The 23,535-nt window shown below is 35.9% G+C and overlaps 1 protein-coding gene across 11 annotated transcripts in view; it reads right to left on the bottom strand.

The window, feature by feature from the left end:
* si:ch73-103b11.2 (myosin phosphatase Rho-interacting protein) overlaps nt 1-23,535 on the bottom strand; it is a 43,308-nt gene that overhangs the window by 11,022 nt on the left and 8,751 nt on the right. For 5 of the 11 annotated variants that reach the window (XM_058766147.1, XM_058766151.1, XM_058766150.1 and 2 more), the window contains exons 4-16: nt 16,480-16,631; nt 15,762-15,846; nt 13,928-14,114; nt 11,868-12,570; nt 7,901-8,063; nt 7,517-7,624; nt 5,592-5,648; nt 5,393-5,461; nt 5,228-5,317; nt 3,327-3,436; nt 2,861-2,899; nt 897-1,632; nt 624-740 (exon numbers count right to left, since the gene is read on the bottom strand). In XM_058766147.1, coding sequence (XP_058622130.1) covers nt 624-740; nt 897-1,632; nt 2,861-2,899; nt 3,327-3,436; nt 5,228-5,317; nt 5,393-5,461; nt 5,592-5,648; nt 7,517-7,624; nt 7,901-8,063; nt 11,868-12,570; nt 13,928-14,114; nt 15,762-15,846; nt 16,480-16,631 — 2,616 coding nt within the window. The remainder of the gene's footprint in view (nt 1-623; nt 741-896; nt 1,633-2,860; nt 2,900-3,326; nt 3,437-5,227; nt 5,318-5,392; nt 5,462-5,591; nt 5,649-7,516; nt 7,625-7,900; nt 8,064-11,867; nt 12,571-13,927; nt 14,115-15,761; nt 15,847-16,479; nt 16,632-23,535) is intronic. The other 6 variants (XM_058766149.1, XM_058766158.1, XM_058766156.1 and 3 more) reach the window with 5 other exon arrangements.

Here is a 23,535-nt window from a genome sequence, read left to right on the forward strand (position 1 = left end):
TCCACTGTGCTTTTTCAAGATGGCATCAAAGATGGAGAGAATGGTGCTCAAAAATGATGGGAAAATGTGAACAACACATTTAAAAAGGGAAATAAGTGATCTAAAGAGGAACTACGGAATGCAACTATGAAATGCAACCTTGTGTTGATGGATAATACAAATGGAACTGTACAGAAAAAAAAATACAAGGGGCAACAAGAGAAGGAAGAAGAAACTAATGGAGTAACACTACACCAGATTATTATACAGCAACTAAAGAAAAATGAAAAACAGAGGAATGGTACCACCATGCAAATTATGCAAAGAAGAGAATGACAAGAGATGAAACAGATACAAAGCCAAACAAAAAGTAGAAAAGCACAGCTGAAAGCTTGTCAGATGTTTACATTTGTTATCTTCAGCAAACCTGTGGTTTGGTTACAAGAATTTTAACCAAAACCCAGTCAGAGCCCAGGGAAAGAAAGACATTGCAGATCAGTTAGTACCACTCATGCTGTTTCATTAACACCCCAAAAATTATATTAGTATTGAAATAAAAAAGCAAGAGATACAAACACAAAAACTACAGAGGATTTTGATTTCTGTTTATTTTCTGACTAGGTTCAGTCGATCTGTTTTGGTACCTGCCGTACGTATCCTTCCCTGGCATTCTGTTCTCTTCCACGGGCATCCTGAAGTTGCTCCTGTAAGATGCTGTTCTGCTGCTGGAGTCTCGCCAGCTCCCTTTGTGCCTGACCTAACTGTGGACATCAGAGGAAGGCAAAAAGTTCCGAAATTATACAATGGTCAGAACTGACCTGAATGAATGAATGAATCAAGAGAAATCTAAGAAGTCTGTATCTGCACATACTCATCAACATTTTAAGAGGCAAGAAATAAATACTGATGTTTCTAACCTCTTTTTCCAGTGCAGTGGTCAGCTCTTGCGGAAGGGCTCTTTCTCCAACAGGTACATTTGAGCTGCCAGTGATTGGTACCTGCTTTTCCTCTCTGAGGGGTGTTGTTTCTACCTGATGCCACCTCTGCTCAATTTCCACTCGGACATCAGAGTTTCTGCGGGCTGCGCTTTGACTGTCGACCTCCTGGGAGTCTCTGGCATGGTCTACATCCATTTTCACCTGTTCCTGTGGCACTTTACGGGGGAGCTTTGATGGGGGCTCCGCCACTGTCGTCGCCTTGACTGCGCCTGCTGTAGGTGCCGTCTGATTGCGGTGCATATATTCCTGCATGACTTCTTCATCTTGCTGTGGCAACTTATCAGTATGGCTTGTGGTAGTGATCGAGGATGACGTCTGATGAGAGGAGGAGCTAGAGATGGGAGAGGAGTCAGCAGAAGAGGTGGAGGAAGAAGAAGATGAGATAATGACTGAAGTGTCTGCCCTCTTTATTGAGGGTGGTCCGCTCTCGTTTTCCTGTCCTGGACGGAACTCAGACCAGTCGAAGGTTTTAGACCGTCCCTCGCGCTTGTTGACTCGGCTCTTACGGTGATCGGAAGGAGGCGCGGAGTCTGTGACGTCCTCGTGCGACTTTTTAGCTTCAACTACAGAGCTGTTAGAGAGTTGCGAAGAGTTAGAAGGTGGCTGGATGTAGTTTTGTTCCACATTTGATCTGGTTCGCTCTTCTGGAAGGGAACTGTGAGGCGAGAAGATACTGAATCAATACACTAAATATCTGAATTACTAGTGGTGTTTGCTAAGGCAAGCATCACAGCTACTACTTCAATATCACAAAGCATTGTGGCATATGGCATTGTGAGGAAGTCTGAATTATTCCTTACTTGTGAACATAATTGAACCAAGATGTGTTGTGAAACAAAAACAGTGTTAAAGAAAAGAAATGTGCAACAGCTGTCCAAAAACACATACGCAAACCGCTGAAGACAGGATGGTTTGATTAATGGTTAGTAGGGTGAGGAAAACCATCTGATCACTGCATGGCATTCAACCACTGTCAAACATGTCGGTAAACACTCATGTGTGCCTGAGGTGCAGGGTGCGATCTAAAAATGGGCACTGATGCAATGCTATTTTTTCATCTCCTTCAAAGAAGCAGCTGGTGTAACATCACAAGAGATGGAGGGACACTGGAGAGTTGTGAACATCAAAATGTACTGTACCAGCCTAACTTAACTAGCTGCCAATAACTGCGTTTAGTTTTAAATGCACTAAATTCTTTCTTTTAAGGAAAATCTTACAACAAAATTTGCCTTGTTTTTCAATTGGATAATTTTATTATTGGATGATTTTTTATTACTTTTTGGACAACTTTGACAACAAATGACTTTAGCTTTTTTAAAAGTCCCAAATTTGTTAAATGTCCACAATTAAGGGGTTTAATTTAGGTCTATCCAGTGTGAAGTTGACAAAATGTCCATTCGTTCAGACAGGATTTCACACATATGACTTAATCGTCTCGCGTCTGGTTAGCATGTGGTGTGAAACAGCTGGAAAGTTAAATTAGGCAAACGTGTTAAATGCATTTATTAAATTTAATGCTGTTAAACGGTCTCAAAAATTAAAAGCCCAAAACAAAACAATCAACACCAATATCGTAAATAAACTGGCTAAACACACACAAAGCGGTGGTGTAACAACTCCGAAATAACCAAGCATACATTGCAAAGGCTCTTCCACTCCATTTATCTCAATAAATGTAATAACACCATTAAAAATACTAAATTAACATGCTAAATTAACAGCTCCATTATAAACAGAGCAAACAGCACAGGCAAATGGGAACAGGAATAACTAACATAGCAGACAGAAGCCAGAACATCATGAAAGCACATCGCTACATTCAGCTCTGACATGACATAGCAGACACGAACACAAAGGTTAGAATAAGAACTGGAAACGCCAACCTGGGCATAAGAACTGAAAGTTTCAGAGACACGTTTTTCCTGTAGCCGGAGCAGGAAAAACACAAGAAAAGAAATTATAAAAGGTAAGTTAGGAACAGAAGAAAAGAGAAATAATTACTAACAGTGGAGTTTGAGGAACCATTTAAGAGACGAAAAAAAAAAAAAAAAAAAAACTCAAGAGGAAATATGAAAGTTGACAAATGCTTTATGGTAAGTATGTACTGTTTATGTAAGGTTGTGGATCTTTAAAGGTTAAATTTGTCATTTCTGTGCCACTAGCTGCAACAAACTGAACTGGTCTGCCATTGGACAGACGAACAAATAGTCCCACTCCAAACAGACAGACTTAACCTTTAATATAATATAGAGTATTCTAATTAATTCACAGAGGGAAGTTTAATCAATAAATGTTTGATGCTCTCTCCTTTTTTGTCCTTTTCACACTAAACATGATGTAGAAGCTCACCGTGTGACATCAGGAGCGACGGTTGGCCGCATGTTCTTCAAAATGGCCTGAATCCAGTTCCGACGTATCCCAGAGGTCATAGCAGACAGCGTGAATGCCCCTTCCTTACTCTGAGAGGAAGACGAAGACATGAATGATGAGTCGAATGATCAGACGAGTTAACAAATGCATGACAGTGAAACAAACAAAAAAAAGACTGTGATAAATATTTGTGTTCAATTCTGATATTGCCGTTCAATTCCAATACAACTGTAAATCCACATGTTTTGGCCCATGAGTTTCTATAACTGACTTTTCCAGGCATGATTGGACAAGGATTATTTAAAAAATATATAAATAAATAATTCAAAGGTAATATTGTACTATACTTTTTAATAGCTCGCAAACAACCGACAATTTCCACGATTTAGTGACTTATTCAGCTCTAAATATTTTAGATGCAAAGAAATATAAATGTAAATATTTATATAATATTACCCATTTAATATTATATGTTGAATATAATACATTTTCAGAGCATAATAATGATAGCAATTACAGGAAATCAGATTTTTAATCATTTAAAATATTTTTACAGGCTTAGAAATCACTATTCCTTGATATTTCTGCTTGCTGCGACTGTGGGACACTGTAAATCACAAAAGAAATCAACAAAAGCATGTCTCACATCTCTTATTCAGAAACAATATTATTCCACAAGAAATGGTCCAATCACACACTTGAATAAAAGTGATATATAGCTCAAGTGAAAACTAGGATCAGACGGAAAGAGGAGTTTCAGATATGAGTTTAGCATTCTGTATCCAAGGCATAAAGATAGCAGGCTGAAGTTATATTTACAGTTGTTATTCATTTCTTGACACTGACGCCCCGCTGTTCGTCTGTACACAGAGACGGCCAACGCTTTCTGCTATTTCTGACATCTCTAAAATAACTTTAAAAACAGCGCCGGGGAACCTACAGTTATTCGCCACCTCGATGAACAAAACAATATCAAGTACATCTCAACAGCTTTATTAATAAAATACAGGAGCATGCAAACCAAGCATTTATAAATGTAAACTACTGCATTATATTTTTACTTCTTCTGAAATCTAAGTGGTGCTTGCCTGTGACTTGATGCCAGGATGTTAAGGTGTCCTGAATGTTTTTCAATGCACTGCTAGGGTGTTATGGGTGATTGCAAAGTGACCCATATCAACAGTATCCATGTGATATTGTGGTCTCTAGATATGACCCGGGACCCTAAGTTAATGCATGCATTTTTCTGCATCGACCAGATGAAATTTCAAGTCAAATCTCTTACTTGCAAATAATAATCCACTAATGCCAAGTAGTAATTTTACAGTACTATTGTTGCTTGACATAAAGCCATTAATTAAAATTGTAATAAGTGATTACTATCTGAACATTTTTTTAATTTTTGTATTAAAAATAAATATTTGATATTAAAATACATCTATTTTCCCCATTGTGAAGTCAAAAAAGTCTCAGACGAGCGTCTGATGTGTGGCATTGCACCTGTAGGGTGTTATTTCATAGGGATGCAATGATGTCACAGCTGCTGACAGATCAGGTGACAGTAGTGATGAAACAATGCTTAGTGAGGAACAGCGTAACATCACCACAGCTTTATTTAGGTGGGAAAACATACCACTGCAAACCTACCAGATATATTTGTCTAGCATCAATACCTCAAGAGCGCAGGGATGGGCGGAAACATATATTGCAGTATGAGTTAAGGTTTGCTAAAATAGTCCGGTCTGTTGCCCTGATGTGGTTCATTAAGCAGTTTTGGTAAATACATATACATTTGGTGTACATTTCTGGTATATACTGCATGTTACACCAGTCCTTTATGAGGAAAAATACAACTGAGACAATAAAACAGCATCACTCACAAGGATTTGGAAGCCATAGTTCCTCTGAACTGGGAATTCGTTCACATCGTAGCACGTTGACAGATCGATCTCTCCGTCCAGATCAGCGGCCTGAGAAACATGAAGGACATCGTTAAACAGTCACATAATCAAAAAATGAGTTTAATGGCTGATGAAAGCACGTACCTCCTCAGCGATGGAGTCGCGGTAGAACCTCAGGCTCTGATCGGTCAGAACAAACCAGTGTTTCTTCCACTGAGAGACAGAAGCAGAACAAACCTTTTGAATAAACTCCATATTAAATATTCAAACTTCACCGAAGCACAAGGACATCAATTCCTGACTGGATCCGAAAAGCTCTTTGAAGAAATAATTTTAGACCCACCAATCCATCTTCGTACAGTTTGGTCATCCATCCTTTCTTAAAGTTCAGCAGGTCTGGCTGAAAAGAGATGAGAATAATAGATGAAATTAATAAACTACTAACATGAACATAAAAAAAAAAAGACAGTGCTGCAACAAATGTTTTAAAGCAGGGACTGTTTATTCAAAATAGATTAAATATTCAATTAAAAATCCATTATTTTATTATGCATTTTTTTTTAATCTAATCCAAATGAGTCTTGCTCCATATTTTTAAGTATATTTTGCCTTTTAAATACAATTTAAATTGTAGCCGGTTTATTTGGTTCAAGAATGAAAACTTTTTTCTCCACATACCAATAGAGAAAATCACTGGCAAATATATTTTTGAACACAGGCCATCAGAAAAAAAATAATCATTATCTTGCCATATTTGTTCTGTAAGATTTTAGATCACAATTCATGATATTTCATCTACTTGCTATATGAAAAGGGATTTGGGAAATTTTGTTTTAAAGAACTTTGCATGCAACTAGCAACATATAAACACCTTTGAATAAGACATTAAGAGTTAATGTAACTCATTCATTAAATACGCTAAAAATCAGTACAACATAACTAACATGGGAAAGAATAAAACTGTATATTCAAAAGAGTCTGCATTCAAAGTTTGCCTCATAAAACCACCACCAAACACAGTCAGAAGGGTCCCGAATAAATACAAGCAGTAGTACCTCACAAAGCCGTAAACAAACTAATCTACAACCTTAAATACCACAACCAATAACAATACAAACCCTCTACCATCTAATGCAGGCGTTTAGAGCAGATCCGGTCGGGCTGAGATCACACCCACCGGCCGTTTTCTAGTTAGCCGTTAGGCTCACAGTACCTTAGTCTTGTTGAGTTTCATCTGTGACCTGTTCTTCACGCGCTTCTGACTCACATGCCGTCTTTCTGTGTGTATGAACATGAATCTGTGTTCTCATGTGTGTGTGTGGGTATGTGTCGTGTCTCTGGTCCTAACACTCGAGCGAATGCTATTTATAATCAGGGGTGGTGTAGTGGTTCTGGGTTGGGTTTGCATGAACGAAGTACTAACAGCTGAAACACACAGACACACTTAGACAGCCCTGCAGTCCCTTATAAATAATTATGCTGTGTTCTTAAGAGCAATTAACTATAGAAGCATATTTTATAAACACACTTTATTTTATATTACACTTACAAACCTATTTTTATATATATAAAAAAAAATGTTGCATGGGGACTATGCAGTGCAATTTTTTATTTTGCATGTAATGCAATATATTTCTAACCAACAATGTAAAGGTGAACTATTTATTGTGAAAATCATACAGTCATAGACTTTTGCATCTTAATGAAATACAGCGACACAGAAAAGGAAAGCTGATCCAGAGGTCAGACGGCGGGTAAGTCTTCGGTCATGCACATCAGTATTCAAAGGCCCCCTTTGGGACTTTTACAATGTAATGTACATTAAAATATGACACAGTCATGCACAACAAATTATTTCTGTCTAAAGTGATGCATTAATTGAATTTAGAGGAACAAAAGACTATGACGATGATACTGAATGATATGGCAGCATTTGAAATGAAAATTTTTAATTAGATTTATGTACTATATTTTTAATTCAATTAAAATAAATAATTTCTTAATATTAATATAATATTAAACCATTTTTATTTTATTTACTATATTTTTAATTCAATTATCCCTTAATATTCCCCTACATAAAAGTTCAAATTTGTTGTTTATAATTTAATAAAATAAAAAAAATCTTTATACCTCTGTCATGCATCATAACCATATTTTATATTATATATATGTGTGTGTATGTATATACAATATTGCAATTAAAAATTCTTGTCAATTATAGCCATAATTAAAAGATATTTATGTGTGTTATATGTGTAGTCTTACAGTCATGAGTGTCTCTGTGGCTCTGCGATCCAGACTTTTGGCCCTGCGATAACCAGCTAGTGAAGAAACGTCATCTGTCTGACCTTTAGCTGAATCCAATGAAAATTCCTATACAGATACAGATTAAGAAAGAAATTAGAAATGAATGAATTCAAAGAACGTTTACTGCTATTAGAACTCCTTGAAATTTCATTACAAAACAGACAGTGACTGATTGGATGAGATTAGAAGCTCTTAGAACTGGCTTACTGCTTTAACAGTAATAAGCAATTCACTGAACATTAGCAAATGCTTAGTCTATTCATTCCTGCACACTCAAAGTGCTACACTGCAATTTATACATCAATTTCAACAGATGCAGAGTTAAATCAGAACATGAAGTACCTGTTTCTGATTGGAGAGGCGTCTCTCATTGCGTCCTGCTCTCTGATTGGCTGTTTTAGAATAAGAAGGGGCGGGCTCTGTTGAAGAATTAGTTGTGTCCATTTGCTCTGGAGTGCTGACAGTGTCATGACACTCAAATCTCTCAATGACCTGTGAACGTCTGCTGCAAAAGACACACAGAGATGTCAGAAGAGAAACAATGGGAAAATATAGCAAAAACACATGCTTTCCTTTCATCACAGATCTTCATACTCTATTTCTGACTCCAAAATAATGCTTTAAAGTATAAACTGAATAGTTAAATGCAATTAATAATTCATTAGGTTCTTTTTTCCATTTTAATATATTTAAATGTTCATTTTCAATAATAAATATAGTAATAAATGCTATCAACATTTCTGCCAAACACTGCGGGATGTTTACATCTACTGAGGAAGGATGCTGGAGAATATTTCATGGAAAGATGAGAAAAAAACACTTCCTCTGTTAATTTCTGGTCAGTCAGCTGAAACTGACCATTGTGAATAACCTCAACACTGTCATAAATCAAACAGGAAATGTGGCTGGAAATTGTTTTCCCTCTATTATGATGTTAAAGCTTTCTTGATTGCCTCAGAACGGCTCAGTTTTAATGAATTACATTCAAAGCTGATGCAATGTAATAATAGCAAATTAGTAGTGAAAAATCACTTATTTTTTTTATAACGCAGCAACTCTTGGCTTGTATTGCTGAGCCATTTCCTTTGTGAACTGGAGCTAGCTAAGGATTTTAGTGTTTGAACCTGTAAGGCTTATCTGAAATGTTAGCATGTCACTGATTTGTGGTTTTTGCTTAACATGATGAATTCTGTGTGTGTCTTATAAGAGCAGATGGTAGAGCAGAGGGACAGACACAGGAAACCAGCGACAACAGCCATGAGCAGAACCCCAGACAGCAATCAGTCTTTGTGTACACTGTGTACACCCATGTGTTAGTAGGAATAATTCATCTTTTACACCTGTTTCACACCGAAATGAAGCAGCAGCATACATGCATTGTTTTCACAGCGTTTCTGATGCACAGCACTAAAATAATTCATCAAAATACATATTTTCTTTATTTAAAATAGATAAATGAAGATCTCTCACCTCTTCATATTTACCAACATAAAGGTTCTTTTATTGTTTATAATTATAATTTTATTATATAATTTTTCTAAAACCTGCTACCTCTGCTATGTATCATAACCATTAAAATACAATGGTATTTGATATAATACATTACCATAGATACAATACTGTAATTAAAAAATCTTGTCATTTATAGCAATAAATTAATGGTATAATTTACCATAATGATATAATTTTTGTTATTTATTATTAATTTATTTCTGAACATTCATAAATAAATTACATAAATTAAATTACATTTTAAAATATATTCAGATAGAATACATTTCTTTTAAATTGTAATAAAATTCATAATATTACTGTTTTTACTGTATTTTTTAATTATATAAATGCAGCCTTGGTGGGCATAAGAGACTTCTTTAAAAAAAATGTAAACTTTTAAAATTTTATTAACAGAACTGTACTCATATAAAACCTATTTTTTTATACATTTATAATATATATATTTAAAAAATTATTTTTCTATAATTATTATTATAATTATAAAATATTTATTTGGAGGGGCCTGGGAATTATTATTATAAAAGTATACAAAATCGAATTTACATAATCACATTTACATTTAAATGGTAAAAATCTCAGCAAAACGGAACTTAAACCCCAAGGTCAGGCTATAAACTGCTTAATCATCTTTGCATCACTGTGCTGCTTAGGTGGCCAAAATAAATATGCGCTGCTTGCGGTGTGAAAAAGGCCTTAGTTTTTATGTCTCTGATTTTGAGATGTGCGTGTGTGTTATTGTTTGGCCCCAGCAGGTGGAATGAAAGTAAGCAGTGGGCGTGTCAGTGGGCGTGGCAGGGCGAGGCGCAGGGCAGGAAGTGCAGAGTTTCAGAAGAATGCCTGTAAAAGAGAAGAAACAGATCAAATAAAAAGCGAAAAAGAGCATGAGAGAGAGAGAAAAATCAGAAATGAGAGGAAAACAGTGCAGAACATTTTAAATCACAGATACAGAACTGAACGGCACAGCATTCAGGACTGCATTGAGATTCCAACAAAATGGAAGAGAGATTAGACTGGAAGTTCAGTTCTACACAGTGTTCACTAGGTGGCGCTAAAGCTGCAAGAATGAGATGAATGTCATGATTCTGGGTGCTAAAGGCACAGCATTAGCTCAGACAGCTAGCTCATCCTCCCTGCGTCTCAGTTTCTGAACTTGCTCGTCCTGAGTGTCATTGACAGGTTTTTCCTGCCGGCTCCAGCAGGTGGCGATATAACCTCCACGCTCGCTCTGAGACGTAAACACAGCAGGCGTGTTGGCTCGGATTGAACGAGCAGATTGTGTTTATACTGCAGGGGAAGTAGCTGCGTATCTTTAGTTCCCTGTTCAGAACTGTCTCTCCTCAATTACAGTCAGACTATGAACTAGGCTAATGAGGCTATAAAACATGAACGTCTCTTAACAAACATTTTAAATGCGTGTATATTTAAGTAGAATGTGTGTCTCACAGGCTCTGGTACAAACTCTAATGACTTATCTACCTAGACAGCATTTTTAGGCATCATAAGCACAGTAACAATAATAGATACAGTATCCTTTCACGTAAATTAAATTATATGATGATTATACAACTTCACCACATATTTGGGGGTGCTGCGTATTTTTGTGCCAATTAGAGCATCAAGTAATTAACTTAACTACATGTTAATAATACAATTAATTTCTTCCTCATTTCTTCTATTGGAATACACTGAGCAAAATATATTTTATTCAGAATGGATAAAAAAAAAAAACAGTATTAGTGTAGACTATGCTATTATTGGTAATTTTGTTATTACTTGTTAATACTCATTTTAATATTTAATATTAAGTTTTAAAATTATTATTGATAATATTATTAATGTTATTCGTTAATTATATTATGTTTATTATTAACCCTGTTAATTCTTAATGGAACAGTTAATTGAACCTTTAAAAAAAAAATCTAAAAAACAAGTGTGCATGTGTTTATATATTTGATGCATCAAGCTTTTATGGCTCATATAGTATGATATAGAAGAAAATGGAGGGGAAAACACCTGGAAGCACAAACTGAGCAAACATATGCAATTTCCCAACCATTCCAATATGTGAATATTTTCATAACTTTCTTCATTTTAAGCGACTCCTGTTGTTATCAACATAACTGATATTCAAAATGGTAAGCAAGAATTGCTTTGTTTACGTTTCGTCTATCTGCGTATATCTCATATATCCTTGTTTCAGTTTCTCCTTTTGAATGACGAATATTTACTATTGATAGCTGCTAATATAGACAGCTATTTCCTCTCACAGAGGTGCAGAACGCACATTTTAGTTTGCAGTTTTGTATCTAGTTCTAGTTCTAACTAGCATCTAGTTCTTAAAGGGATAGTTCACCCAAAAATGAAACTTCTGTCATTAATTACTCACCCTCGTGTCGTTGCAAACCCGTAAGACTTTCGTTCATCTTCGAAACACAAATTAAGATATTTTTGATGCATTCTCTGACCCTCCACAGACAGCAAGGATCCTAACACGATCAAGGCTTAGAAACGTAGCAAGGAGATCGGTAAAATAATCCATGTGAAATCAGAGGTTCAAGGTTTTTTTTCGTGCACAAAAAGTATTCTCGTAGCTTCGTAAAATTGCGGTTGAACCCCTGATGTCAAATGGATTATTTTACCGATGTCCTACGTTTCTGAGCCTTGATCGTGTTATGGGAGGGTCAGAGAGCTCATGTAGAGTGTTTCAAATCGGTTGCTTATAAAGATGCTGTCTAAGAAGATAGGGTTTGAAACAGAGCCTTTGTTTGTGAATGTAACTGTACAAGGTCATCACCTCCGTTCACGTCCGAACAGCCGTTCCACCTCCTCCCTGCCCGGGCTCCTCGTGCGCGCTCGCAGCTCCTGCCGTTTCTGACTGGATCGGTACGCATCCCGGTGACTGAGTCTCCGCGCCCGGGGCACATCCGCCAGAGCGGCGTAACCCTCCCCACCTCGCCCCGCCCTGCCCGAGGCTCCGCCCACACGGCCCTCCGGACTCTGCTCAGAGTCTAAAGAGCTCTGAGAGGAAGACAGGGACGATGGGAGGACGTTTGCATGCGAGTTTGGACTGGAGAGCCGGTCTGGGCTGGGAAGGGGACAGAGAGTTGCATCCGACGAGGGCGGGGAATCCGGCGCTGGAACGTGCTCCTCTGATTTGCTAAGTCTCTGCGTGTTGTGTTTGTGAGCGCAGGCATTATGTGCAATGCTGTAAGTCTGTGTGCTAGCAGCGCTGTGCGGGTCATGTGACGTATGTTTGTGTGAGCTGATTGGAGAGCTGAAGAGCTCGGGATCAAAGGAGAGATACCTGGAGCGAGAGGAAGAGGAGGATGTGGTGGAAGAGGAAGAAAGCTGCTGCTGCTGCTGCTGTGGTGGCGAAGGCTCTTGCTCCTGCTGGCGATGATGCTGTCGATCTTCGTCTTCTTCGGGTTTGGGTTTTTCCAGCGAAAAATATCCACTCTCCACCCGTGGCTTACGACCAACACTTGCGTTTCCTGAATCTGAGCGTGAGAAAGAATGAAAAATCACAGTCTGTACCTTTATAAAAATACACCATGGTAACATTACAGCTGCCAAAATACCTAGTTACTACTGCAAAAACATACTAAATGAATCTGGGATCTCTGTCAAACAGTGTAAGACGTTTTCAAAATCTGTCATTTAGTTTAATAACAAGAGTGGTGACTAACAGCAAGTTACCGCAGTTTTATTGAAGTAACAATCACGGTAGTATTTTGCCGGAAATGATGGTCAGTGTGGTTTTTGTGAGGGCAGTGAGCAAATGCAATTAAATGTTCTTTTCGTTTAATGTGTTTGCCCAGAAATCTGAGGTCAAGTGACTGTATTATGTGTGAAGTTGTCATTTTCCTTTAAGACCAAAAAAGTCAGTTTCCTGGTGATTATAATCACATGTATTGAACATGATGGCATGTGACGCCGCAGTCAGAGTAGATATTTAAGATTTTATGAAGAAGATACGACCATAACTCACCACCACAACAGAATGCAACAGTGTCTGCCCACTTTTTCAGCGGCCTTGGTTCAGGAAACATTTTTCCCATTCATTTCTCCCATAGGGATTTTTAAAAAGTCTTTGTTTAAAAATTATAAGCCATGAACCGAACCAACTAGCCATAAATCACAACAAAATAACAAGAATGTGAACTTAAAGGCTTTAATCAGGGAAAGAACTACAATCCCATGAGGCACTGTAAATGACAATCGATAGATAAATGATAAAAAAGCTCTCGGATTTCATCAAAATACCTTCATTTGTGTTCTGAAGATGAATGAAGGTCTTACGGGTTTGGAACAACATGAGGGTGAGTTATTAATGACAGACTTTTCATTTTTGGAGAACTATCCCTTTAAGAGGTTTTTTGGTGCATTTTTCATGTTTTAATTCTCTGATTGGTGGCAGAATCATGGGTAATGCACTTTTACACTTGGAATTTTGCTGTTTAACATGATTAACTTAAAAACGAGTTGAAAATGCAAACTGATGTCTTCAACAAACAACAAACTTTTAGCTCACAGTGGGTCTGTCTTCAAAGGTTTATATAGTTACAAATCAAGTCTCCTATAGAGAAAATGAATGGGATTATTACTTTCGGAACTTAAATGTTGCACTGTATGATACAGTGTTGTGGGTGGTTGCTATGAAGTTGCTAAGGTGTGGTGAGTGGCTGTTGGAACATGCATACTTGAGTGTTTAGAATGTTCTAATTTTCAAATTTAAATTTCAAAATGTATCTTGTGGATTCAAAATTTTGTCAGCTGAATGACTGACACCCAGGTTCACACAGCATGTCATAATCTTGTTTTTGTTAGTTTCTAATGAATTCAGTGTGTTGGTACCCAGCTGACTCAGGCTGCCGGTGCTGCAGCTTGTGGGTAAAGTGGCTCGACTCCATGTTGCCTCCTGCCACAGAGTGGCCCGGGTGGACGGCACTCGCTCTGCGTGAGCAATAGTGCTGGGGAGACACACCATACTGCTGCTGCTGCTGCTGGTACTGGTGACCGTCACCTTCGCAGGACCTGGTTCCTGAACACAGAGAGAAAGAAAGAGGGAGACATTCAGACAAGCATAATATTTAACTAACCCATAGTCAAGAACAAAGAGCTCTTTGATGTCAAAAACACCTGTGTGTGAGTGTGTGCAGACAGATACACACACGAATGTAACTGTCTAAACTTGCAGGCTGATAACAAATGAGCTATTGTGCCATGATTTCATACACACGCTGATTTACGCTCAGCACCACACCCCACACTAAACACACACTCGCAGATTAGAGTCTGTGTCTTTCCTGTTTCCACCTGACCGCCCAGTAATACCTTTTTGATTAAATCATAAAGTCACTCAGCGCATTTTTCTGCATGAAACCAAACACACACACGCCTGCGTGAGCCACCCAGCGTCCCAGTAGAAGCACACACATGAGAATCATTTACTGGAATAATTACGATGAGGTTCAAATTCCTGCCAATCAGTTGATCTTCAAAAACACCCGGAATTCATGTATTGATCAGATCCCTGTGCCTGGTTGGATCATGCTGGTTTTGGACTTACAATAAACCCATTGATGTTCTGGTGGGAGCATTGACCTGTTAGCAGATCAGCAGCCTGATAAAACACAGGTCAGAGCAAAGGAAACCAATCCTAACATTACAAACACAATCCGTTTAAAACACTCCATTAATGTATTAACTAGAGGATTGAGCAATAAAATAAACAATAACCAAAAAAAGAAAGTATTGTTAGAAAAAATGGCTGAGAAAAAATATCATAAAATGTTTAAAAAAAAAAATAATAATAATAATTAATAATAATAATAATAATAAATAAATCAAAAACATCAAAGAACATCATAAAGTGTTTTTGGACAGTCCCCGAGAAAAAAGCATTTAAAAATACAAATAAAATAAAATAAAATAAAATAATACAAACTTGGCCATATTTATATTTTAAAAATATTTAAGAATATAAAATTAAGTCATAAAATATATTAAAAAAAAAATAGTATAATATATATTTATATATAAATATGAATTAGAAGCTTGTTTGTTCTAGAAAATTAAATCGAAATCTATAATATAGCATATAATCTATAATAAACTATATATACCTGTATGTATATAGAAATTGAATTTAGGATAAACTTTTCCCCTAATTTGTGCACTGGTTTTCCATCAGACCTGTGTCACAAAATCCTGTTTGGTAGAACAAAACACTAGCCAATAAACCATCTTATCTAAGAAAACAAGGTTCTTAACTAGAAATAAGGGTTTTTCTGAGCTACAGTACCTGTGCATGAAGATGAAGAAACACCTCCAGATTCCAGAGTAGATTATTTTTGCAGTCATTCACCAAATGAGGTGAGTGAAATACTTGACGAGGTTTTGCATGTAGGTGTGTGTGTGTGTGTGTAAGTTTGTAATTGTAGTTCAAGAATGAAGACAAATCTCATGCTTTGCACGGCAAAACTCAAACACACATCAGTTACATCCAGACGAACACACTGATTCCAAACTCTAATAGATGGAACGCTGGTCTGATTAATTCTGGTCTAGTGCTGGTTAAGCTAGTTAAAGCTAAAACTGAAACTTTTAAGATGATTGTAAGAGACTAAATGTTTAATTATTCCTTTTAAAATCTCTCGAGTCGGTGGATCTGTATATACACGTGTACCTGTGGCGTTGGTGTTTCCACTTTCCGTTTCTTCTTCTGGTTTTGTTTGTTGGTTCGTGGGAACACCATCAGTGCCTCCTGCCACCTTAAGACACAAACGACGCTTGGGAATTATTTCAAAACACCAATTAGTTAGTAATTGCTTATCTAATTATACAGTCTGTAATGAGTGTATTTTGCTAATTACAATCAGTGAGTGATCACATTAGTCATTAATTCACTTAAAACTCATATCAAGCTTTACCAGATGAACAAAGGAGATAAACACAAATTGTCCTTTCAATCATATTTAACTAACATTTTGCTGTAATATTCTTAACTGTAAGCCTTATAAATGAATGCATTATGCAGCAAAATAGCAAGTCCTTACAGCGAGCGTTACTGATGGCTCTATGACAAATTGCTTGCGATACTCCACATTTGTAAGCCACTTTGTATAAAAGTGTCTGCTAAATGAGTAAATGATTAAATGCATCAAAGTCACGATTAAATCTCAAATAGTTCAAAGAGAGAATGTGCATGCAGAAATGAAAGGGAAAAGATGATTTTTTCAAAACATAATTAATTGTGGGATGTTAAATTTACATTTTTGTCCCTCAGAAGTTCATCACAGTATCAAGTTAAACTGCACATAAACATCAGACAGTTGTTTGTGAAATATCTTCTGATAAACTGTGAGATATGAATTAATGGTTCTTCATCTGTGTGTGTGACTCACCCATGTATGATCTCTTTGCTCTCAGCACGTATGTAATGGTCTTTCTCCGGCGTGCAGATGCACAGCGAGTGTTTCTGACCCGACCGGCTCTCACCGTCCACAACATCCACACACTGATTCAGGTTTATGGTGCCCTGTGGAAGAGTGCTGGCCTGAAACACACACAGATACATGCATTAGTAGTTTCATCGACACAAAATTATAAAGCAGCATGACTGTTTTAAGCATTGATAATACTCAGTAATGCTTCTTGAGCAGCATATGTGACACTGGAGCACAAAACCAGTCTTAAGTCGCTGGGGTATATTTGTAGCAATAGCCAAAAATACATTGTATGGGTCAAAATTATCAATTTTTCTTTTATGCCAAAAATCATTAGGATATTAAGTAAAGATCATGTTCCATGAAGATATTTTGTAAATTTCTTACCGTAAATATATCAAAACTTAATTTTTGATTAGTAATATGTATTGCTAAGAACTTCATTTGGACAACTTTAAAGAAGATTTTCTCAATATTTTGATTTTTTTTGCACCCTCAGATTCCAGATTTTCAAATAGTTGTATCTCAGCCAAATATTGTCCGATCCTTACAAACCACACATCAACGGAAAGCTTATGTATAAATCTGAATTTCGAAAATTGACACTTAAGACTGGTTTTGTCGTCCAGGGTCACATATTAGAATGATTTCTGAAGGATCATGTGACACTGAAGACTGGAGTAATGATGCTGAAAATTCAGCTTTCATCAAAGAAATAAATTACATTTTAAAAATATATTCAAATAGAAAATGTTTTTTTTTAAACTGTAATAATTTCACAATTTTTCTGTTTTACTATATTTTTAATCAAATAAATTTTAATATTAATTTCAAATAAATGCAGTCTCAGCGAGTGTTCAAAAACATTAAAACTAACTTTTGCACTGCGGTTCCAGCTAAATATATCCAATCACATGTGTTATGTCTGATTTTAATCACCAAGTATGTCTAAATAAATATTGTCATGAATAATGTTTATAAAGCCTCAACAACAACAAAACCTGCAATTCATCATTTGACAAAGTCAGACAAGATGTGTGTGTTTACTTGTGTACAGTTATATAAGTAATATAATTACATTTATATTATTTTAGAATTATGGTTAGGTTATTCTAATTATAATTGGCTTAATATCAAATCAACAGAAGTCTATGCTACGTGCTCATTTGGGTAGCTAAGTAAATGTGCGCGTGTTTGTGTAAACATGTGCCGCATGACCTCCCTCAAACACACACCACAAAAACACCACAAACCGGTTCATTCTCCCTGTATTTCTGTCATTCCCTGATGAACCTCCTCCGACAAACTCATCCAAGTTTCTCTCTCACCTTCTTTCACAACATCTCTCGATATTTTATTTCTTGTTCACGACGAGTTGCAAAATTCCTTCTTTGTTGTGCAGCCAGCACACACACACACACACACACACACACACACACACACAATAACTCTTTCAACGGGAAAGACTGACACACACAGAAACAGTGACCAAGCAACACACACATACTCATCAGAAATTTGTAAAGACGAACAACACAAAACCCTGAAAAAACCCCCCCCAAAAACAGGCGTTTCTTTTCCAAAGTTGAGTTTCCAGCTTCCTTTTAATCGCTTGTTTACCGTGTTTCACTTCGGTGCCGCTGTTGAACGAGTTTGTTAGTTTTAAAACCACTGATGACACGATGCCGACACGTCTGACTGATGACAGCAGAGGTGCAGATAAGGCTGCTGAGGCATCATGGGAGAAATTCAAGTTCCATAAAAGAGACATCATCCATTTTTAAAGGACTGTGGGGGGTTTTTAGTCCCTGTAATCATCCCAGCAGGGTTCACTCGCAGCCAGAAAAACCTCTTCGACCTCCCTTAACATGTGGCCTAACCAAACCTAACATCTATCAGCTGCTTGCTTTGTTTTTCAGAGTGAAATCAACCGCTTCACATAGTTATATATTTATCATGACATATGTTCTGATTGAGCATTTTCATTTATTGTTCTAAAATACTCTTCACAACTTACATTGAACCGTTTATGTTCAAAGTCGACAACAAAATTTTATTACAGACTGATTTGTGTTCTGCGAATCATATTTGCAGATCAAAGTTCCTCGAGCTCAAATATTGTGTTTGACTTCTGCCCTCTATTTACTGCCAGACTAGTTCCATCTAACTAACCACCACTCGTTTATCCACAACCTGTGCTCATTTACATGTACACCCCTACATATTTATAAAAAAATTAAAAAAAAGTAAAAAAAAGTGAAATTTAGATCTGAAACCACATTTGAAAGTTTTGTATATGTATAATGAAATATTCTATGTAGTCCATTAATAAGTTCATTAAAAGTTAATGTTTAATGATCATACAAGAGTTTTAAAAAATCATTTAAAATCAAATGTAAATTTAATTAAAAAAATTTTTTTTAATAATTGTTCTTTAAAAAATAATAATAAAGTTAACAAAAATTGGTGAATTAGGTGAATTATAGAATGTTACAATGATTACAGCAGGACACTTCTTGAAACTCTGTCAATAGAAATCATTATCTAGATCAGGGATTCCCAAACTTTTTTGTCATTTGAACACATTTGACCTAAAATATTTTTATGAAGTACCTCTGAAATTTTTATGAATTTTATAATGGTTTATTAGCACTTATAAATGTGCTTTATAAGTACTAATGAACAGCCAATATATGCTAGAAATATTATCGGTAGTTAATAGTGAGAATTGGTCCTTAAAATAAAGTGTTACCTAAATTTGATTAAATAAATGTGCTTTTCATCAGCTTGCAAACCCCAGTTTGGAAAACTCTAAACGGTTGATAAACTAGGAAAAGAAAGACATGTGAATGAAGTGGGAACATTGTGATGATGATAAATCGCATTAAAACTCCTCTAGTGCTGCTCTGCGTCCCGTTGTCTTTAGAGAGGTGCCTCTGGGAACGCTGCCCGACTGACTGAGCGTTTTACGCAACACAAAGAGACTGCTGAATCTGTGTTCAGCAAACCCATGCCCACAGCTTTAACCCTTGACCGGCCCACAGGTCAGCATCTGGGGACCATTCTGCCGAACCGGGTCACTGAGAGCATGCATTACAGCATGTACGTTCAATAACCGTCCGTTTAACACACACATGCATTCATACACAGATGCAACTGGTCTGAAAATAGCAGCCAGGCTTCTGTTGTAATCTTCCTCTCATCCTGTTCTTTCCTCCTACACATGTCTCTCTCTTTCTCGTGGCTCTAAGTCCAACGGGGGCGGACAGCAGAGGAAGAGGAAGGTGAACGAGAGGATGATAGGGAGAAGGAAAAGCTGTCAACCCATTTAATTCGACTGGCTGCGAGTCGAATTAATTATGTAACATGCTGATTAATTCATGAAATTACTCACAATTCACTGCGTATATCAATATGGAAGCCACGAAATAATACTAAAGCACAATCCTACATTTTTTCCATTGAATGTCATGTTATCACATTATAAATTACAATTTCATTTTCACTTTAAAGTGTTTTTTCTCTCGTGTGTTGTTGCATTTCCTATTGAAATGTGAAAATCAATATATTGGGTCAGTTTTTCGAGAAAAGACTGTACATTTTACACGTTGAATGTTTATTTGGTAACACTTTACAATAAGGTTAACATTTGTTAACTACATCAGTTAACATGAATAATACTTTTAAAGCATTTACATCATTAAATTCAAAGGTTGTATCTGTTAATATTATTTAATGGAGCTCAGCTAGCATGAACTAACAATGAATAGTTGTATTTTTATTAAATAATATAAACAAAGATGAATAAAAACTGTAAGAAATGTGTTGCTCATTGTTAGACAGTTAATGCATTAACTAAAGTAACTAATGGGACCTTGCTGTAAAATGTTATCATTTATATAGTCAACTTGCACTAGCATTAAAAAAACTTAATTTATATCTTCAAATAACAAGTCAAGAGAGTGGGGTGCAACGGATCACAAATCTCACAGTTCGGATCATATTACGTATTTTGAGTCACAGATCGGGTCATTTTTCTTTATTATTCAAAGAACACCAAGTACTTCATCGGAACCACAGCAAAAACCAGTTGCGTAATATTTTTACAGACAAGTGAACAGTCAGTAATAAAATGAGAACAAATAAACAAATTATAACAATGTTATAATGCAAAAAAAACATAAAAGGGACAATTTAAGAGTGTTCATAATGTAATGACTGTCAATGGGGTCCAAAACAACAACAAACTTCCTCTGCATGGACAAAAACACAGAGATATTTTTTCAAAATATCTTCTTTTGTGTTCTACTGAAGAATGAAGGTCATGTGGGTTTGGAGACACATGAAGGTGATTAAACAATGACCAAATTCTTCCTTTAATGTTCTGAATAAGCCTGAATAAGCCTTAATGCTGATTCTTCTGTAGATTTTGGGGTTTTCTAGACATGTTTTGTAATATTCACCGCTACACTACATTCTATATTGTAGGGTTTGAGCAGTCGTTATGGAAACAAATGCTGAAGAGCAGCTCTAAATATAGTGTGAGACTCTAAAGGTGTCAACACCAGACATCCTGACCTCTCACGAGACCATTTCATCCACTACAGCACCTGTTTCTGATGGGACCGATACAATGAAAACCCTGCTGATGACATCCACACACTCACACGTCAAAATCATCTGCATTAGAAAGAATTTCAAGTGGGTCTGTGTTTGTCTGTGTGTGTGTGTGTGTGTGCGTGCATGCGTGTGTGTATGCGTGTGCGTGTGTGTGTGTATGCGTGTGTGTGGAAAACAAATAGCAGTGTTTCCTCAAAAACTCAAGTTGTTAGTCTGAATTAAAAGTGATAAAAAGTGAAAAACCAAAGACTCTATCAGTGTTATTTTAGTATTATTTGCTATTACAGTATTGTTATGTAATGTATGTATTGTAATTAATTTTAGTAATTTAATAAAAATTAGTTTTAGTAATTTTGTTTCATGTGCTTGTCATTTTAATTACTTTTAGTGTAGTTTAATCTTATTTCTATTCAGTTTTATTTCAGTTTAAGTTTTAGTAATTCAGCTTAAAATTTATTTTTTTATTTTTGGCAATGCAACATTTCTGATTTTCATCTGATAGTTATATTTTATTTTATTTCAGCTTAATTTCAATTAGCAAAAACTGTATTAAATTGTTTTCTAGAATATAGTATATATATATATATATATATATATATATATATATATATACTTTAGGAAAATTACTTTATCCCAGATCTTCTGAAGTCATATTACTGATTTGCGGAAGAAACAGACACTAAAGTTACCATTCACTGAAAATCTTGCTTGACAGCTGATTACTTGGAAGACATTGACTTCCACATTCGTATTCCATAGAAGAAAGTCATATGAGTTTACAAGTCACATGGACTGCTTTCTTTGATGCTTTTATCAGGGCTCAAAATATTAAACGATCCCTGGTAGTCCTTTGGGCAGGCATTCCTCAGATTTTGGCAGCCCAAAAATGAATTTAACTAGCCCGAATAAAAAAAAAAAAAGACATAGGCTGAACTTCATTGTGGACAAATCAGCATGATCGAAAACTTCTGTGATTGTATTTTTTCTTCAAATAACAAGTCAAGAGAGTGGGGTGCAACAGATCACAAAACTCACAGTTCGGATCATATTACAGATTTTGAGTCACAGATCGGGTCATTTTTCTCTATTATTTAAAGAACACTAAGTATTTCTTTAATACCACGGCAAAAACTAGTAACGTAACTAATAAGGACAAACATTTTTTAAAGACTAGTGAACAGTCAGTAATAAAATAAGAACAAATAAACAAATTACAAGCATAGATAAACGGTTACAAACAAAAAGTCTAACATTAGTTTTCGGGTACAGAAATGTAATTAAATGTAAAATAACACTGCACACTGTTCACTGTATAAATTAAATATAGATTATTCTTTGTTAAAGCTGTAATTTGTTGTTTGATTAACATTAATGACACAGAGAGCAGCAGGTTTTTATAGGCTGCTGCCCCTTTAAGACCGACAGCACGGATCCAATATAATGATACGCATGCGGTTTCTTCCTCCACTGTTTGCGTTCACGTATGACATAACCGACTATGTTTACATGAATACTTGCCAAGATAGGTATCTTGAGATAATTTTGTGTATGTGTGTCCATTCAAGAGCAAGGAGACGCAGAGGAATCAATTCTAAATTGAGTTCTCTTTATTGAGAATTGAGTTCTCTTTAGCCTCTTCATGCGCTTCAATGGTTTAAAACTCTTGAACGTTTAAACTGGCAAGATTTAGAAACATGCAAATGATCAACTACAATCCGTTTAACCCCTACATACATGTAATCAGACTACAGTTACTTCATATTAATTACGTATTACATTTACATTACATTAAAAACACATTAAATGCACAAATTCACTTTATTTCTTATTTACATGTAATGCAGGGATTCCTAAGCTTTTTTTTGTCAGCCGAACATCTTTCACTTAATATATTTACTTAAAGATTTTAAGGTAATAAGTTCTTTTCTCACATTTGCATGTTCACGTAACAAATGAAAAATTATTTTAAAAATTATTTTAATTTAGCCTAACATTTTTGATTTAATTAATTACTAGCTTTCATTAAACCTTGATGTAATGTCATGTTTAATGCACTATAATGTTGTTACAATGTGGATACAAATAGAATATATATATAGACTTAGGTCAAAAGTAATCTAAAAGTAATCTAGAAGTAGTGAGATTACTTAAAATGTGTAATGTAATGGATTACATTACTACAATGTTTGTCATGTAATTTGCAATCAGTAATGGACTACAATTGGTCAGTAATCTACCCAATTCACTTTCGTCTTTCCCAAAATTAGACATAACCCAAGAAACCGTACAAGCAACTAACTGCAATGTCCATCAATCACGGCCTCATTTCAGTTGTGTCAAATTAAACATGGCATCTGCCTAGAGTCCGTATCTACAAGAGAATATTATCCCTCC

Source organism: Onychostoma macrolepis, chromosome 24 (assembly GCF_012432095.1).
Source record: "Onychostoma macrolepis isolate SWU-2019 chromosome 24, ASM1243209v1, whole genome shotgun sequence".
Lineage (NCBI taxonomy): Eukaryota > Metazoa > Chordata > Actinopteri > Cypriniformes > Cyprinidae > Onychostoma > Onychostoma macrolepis.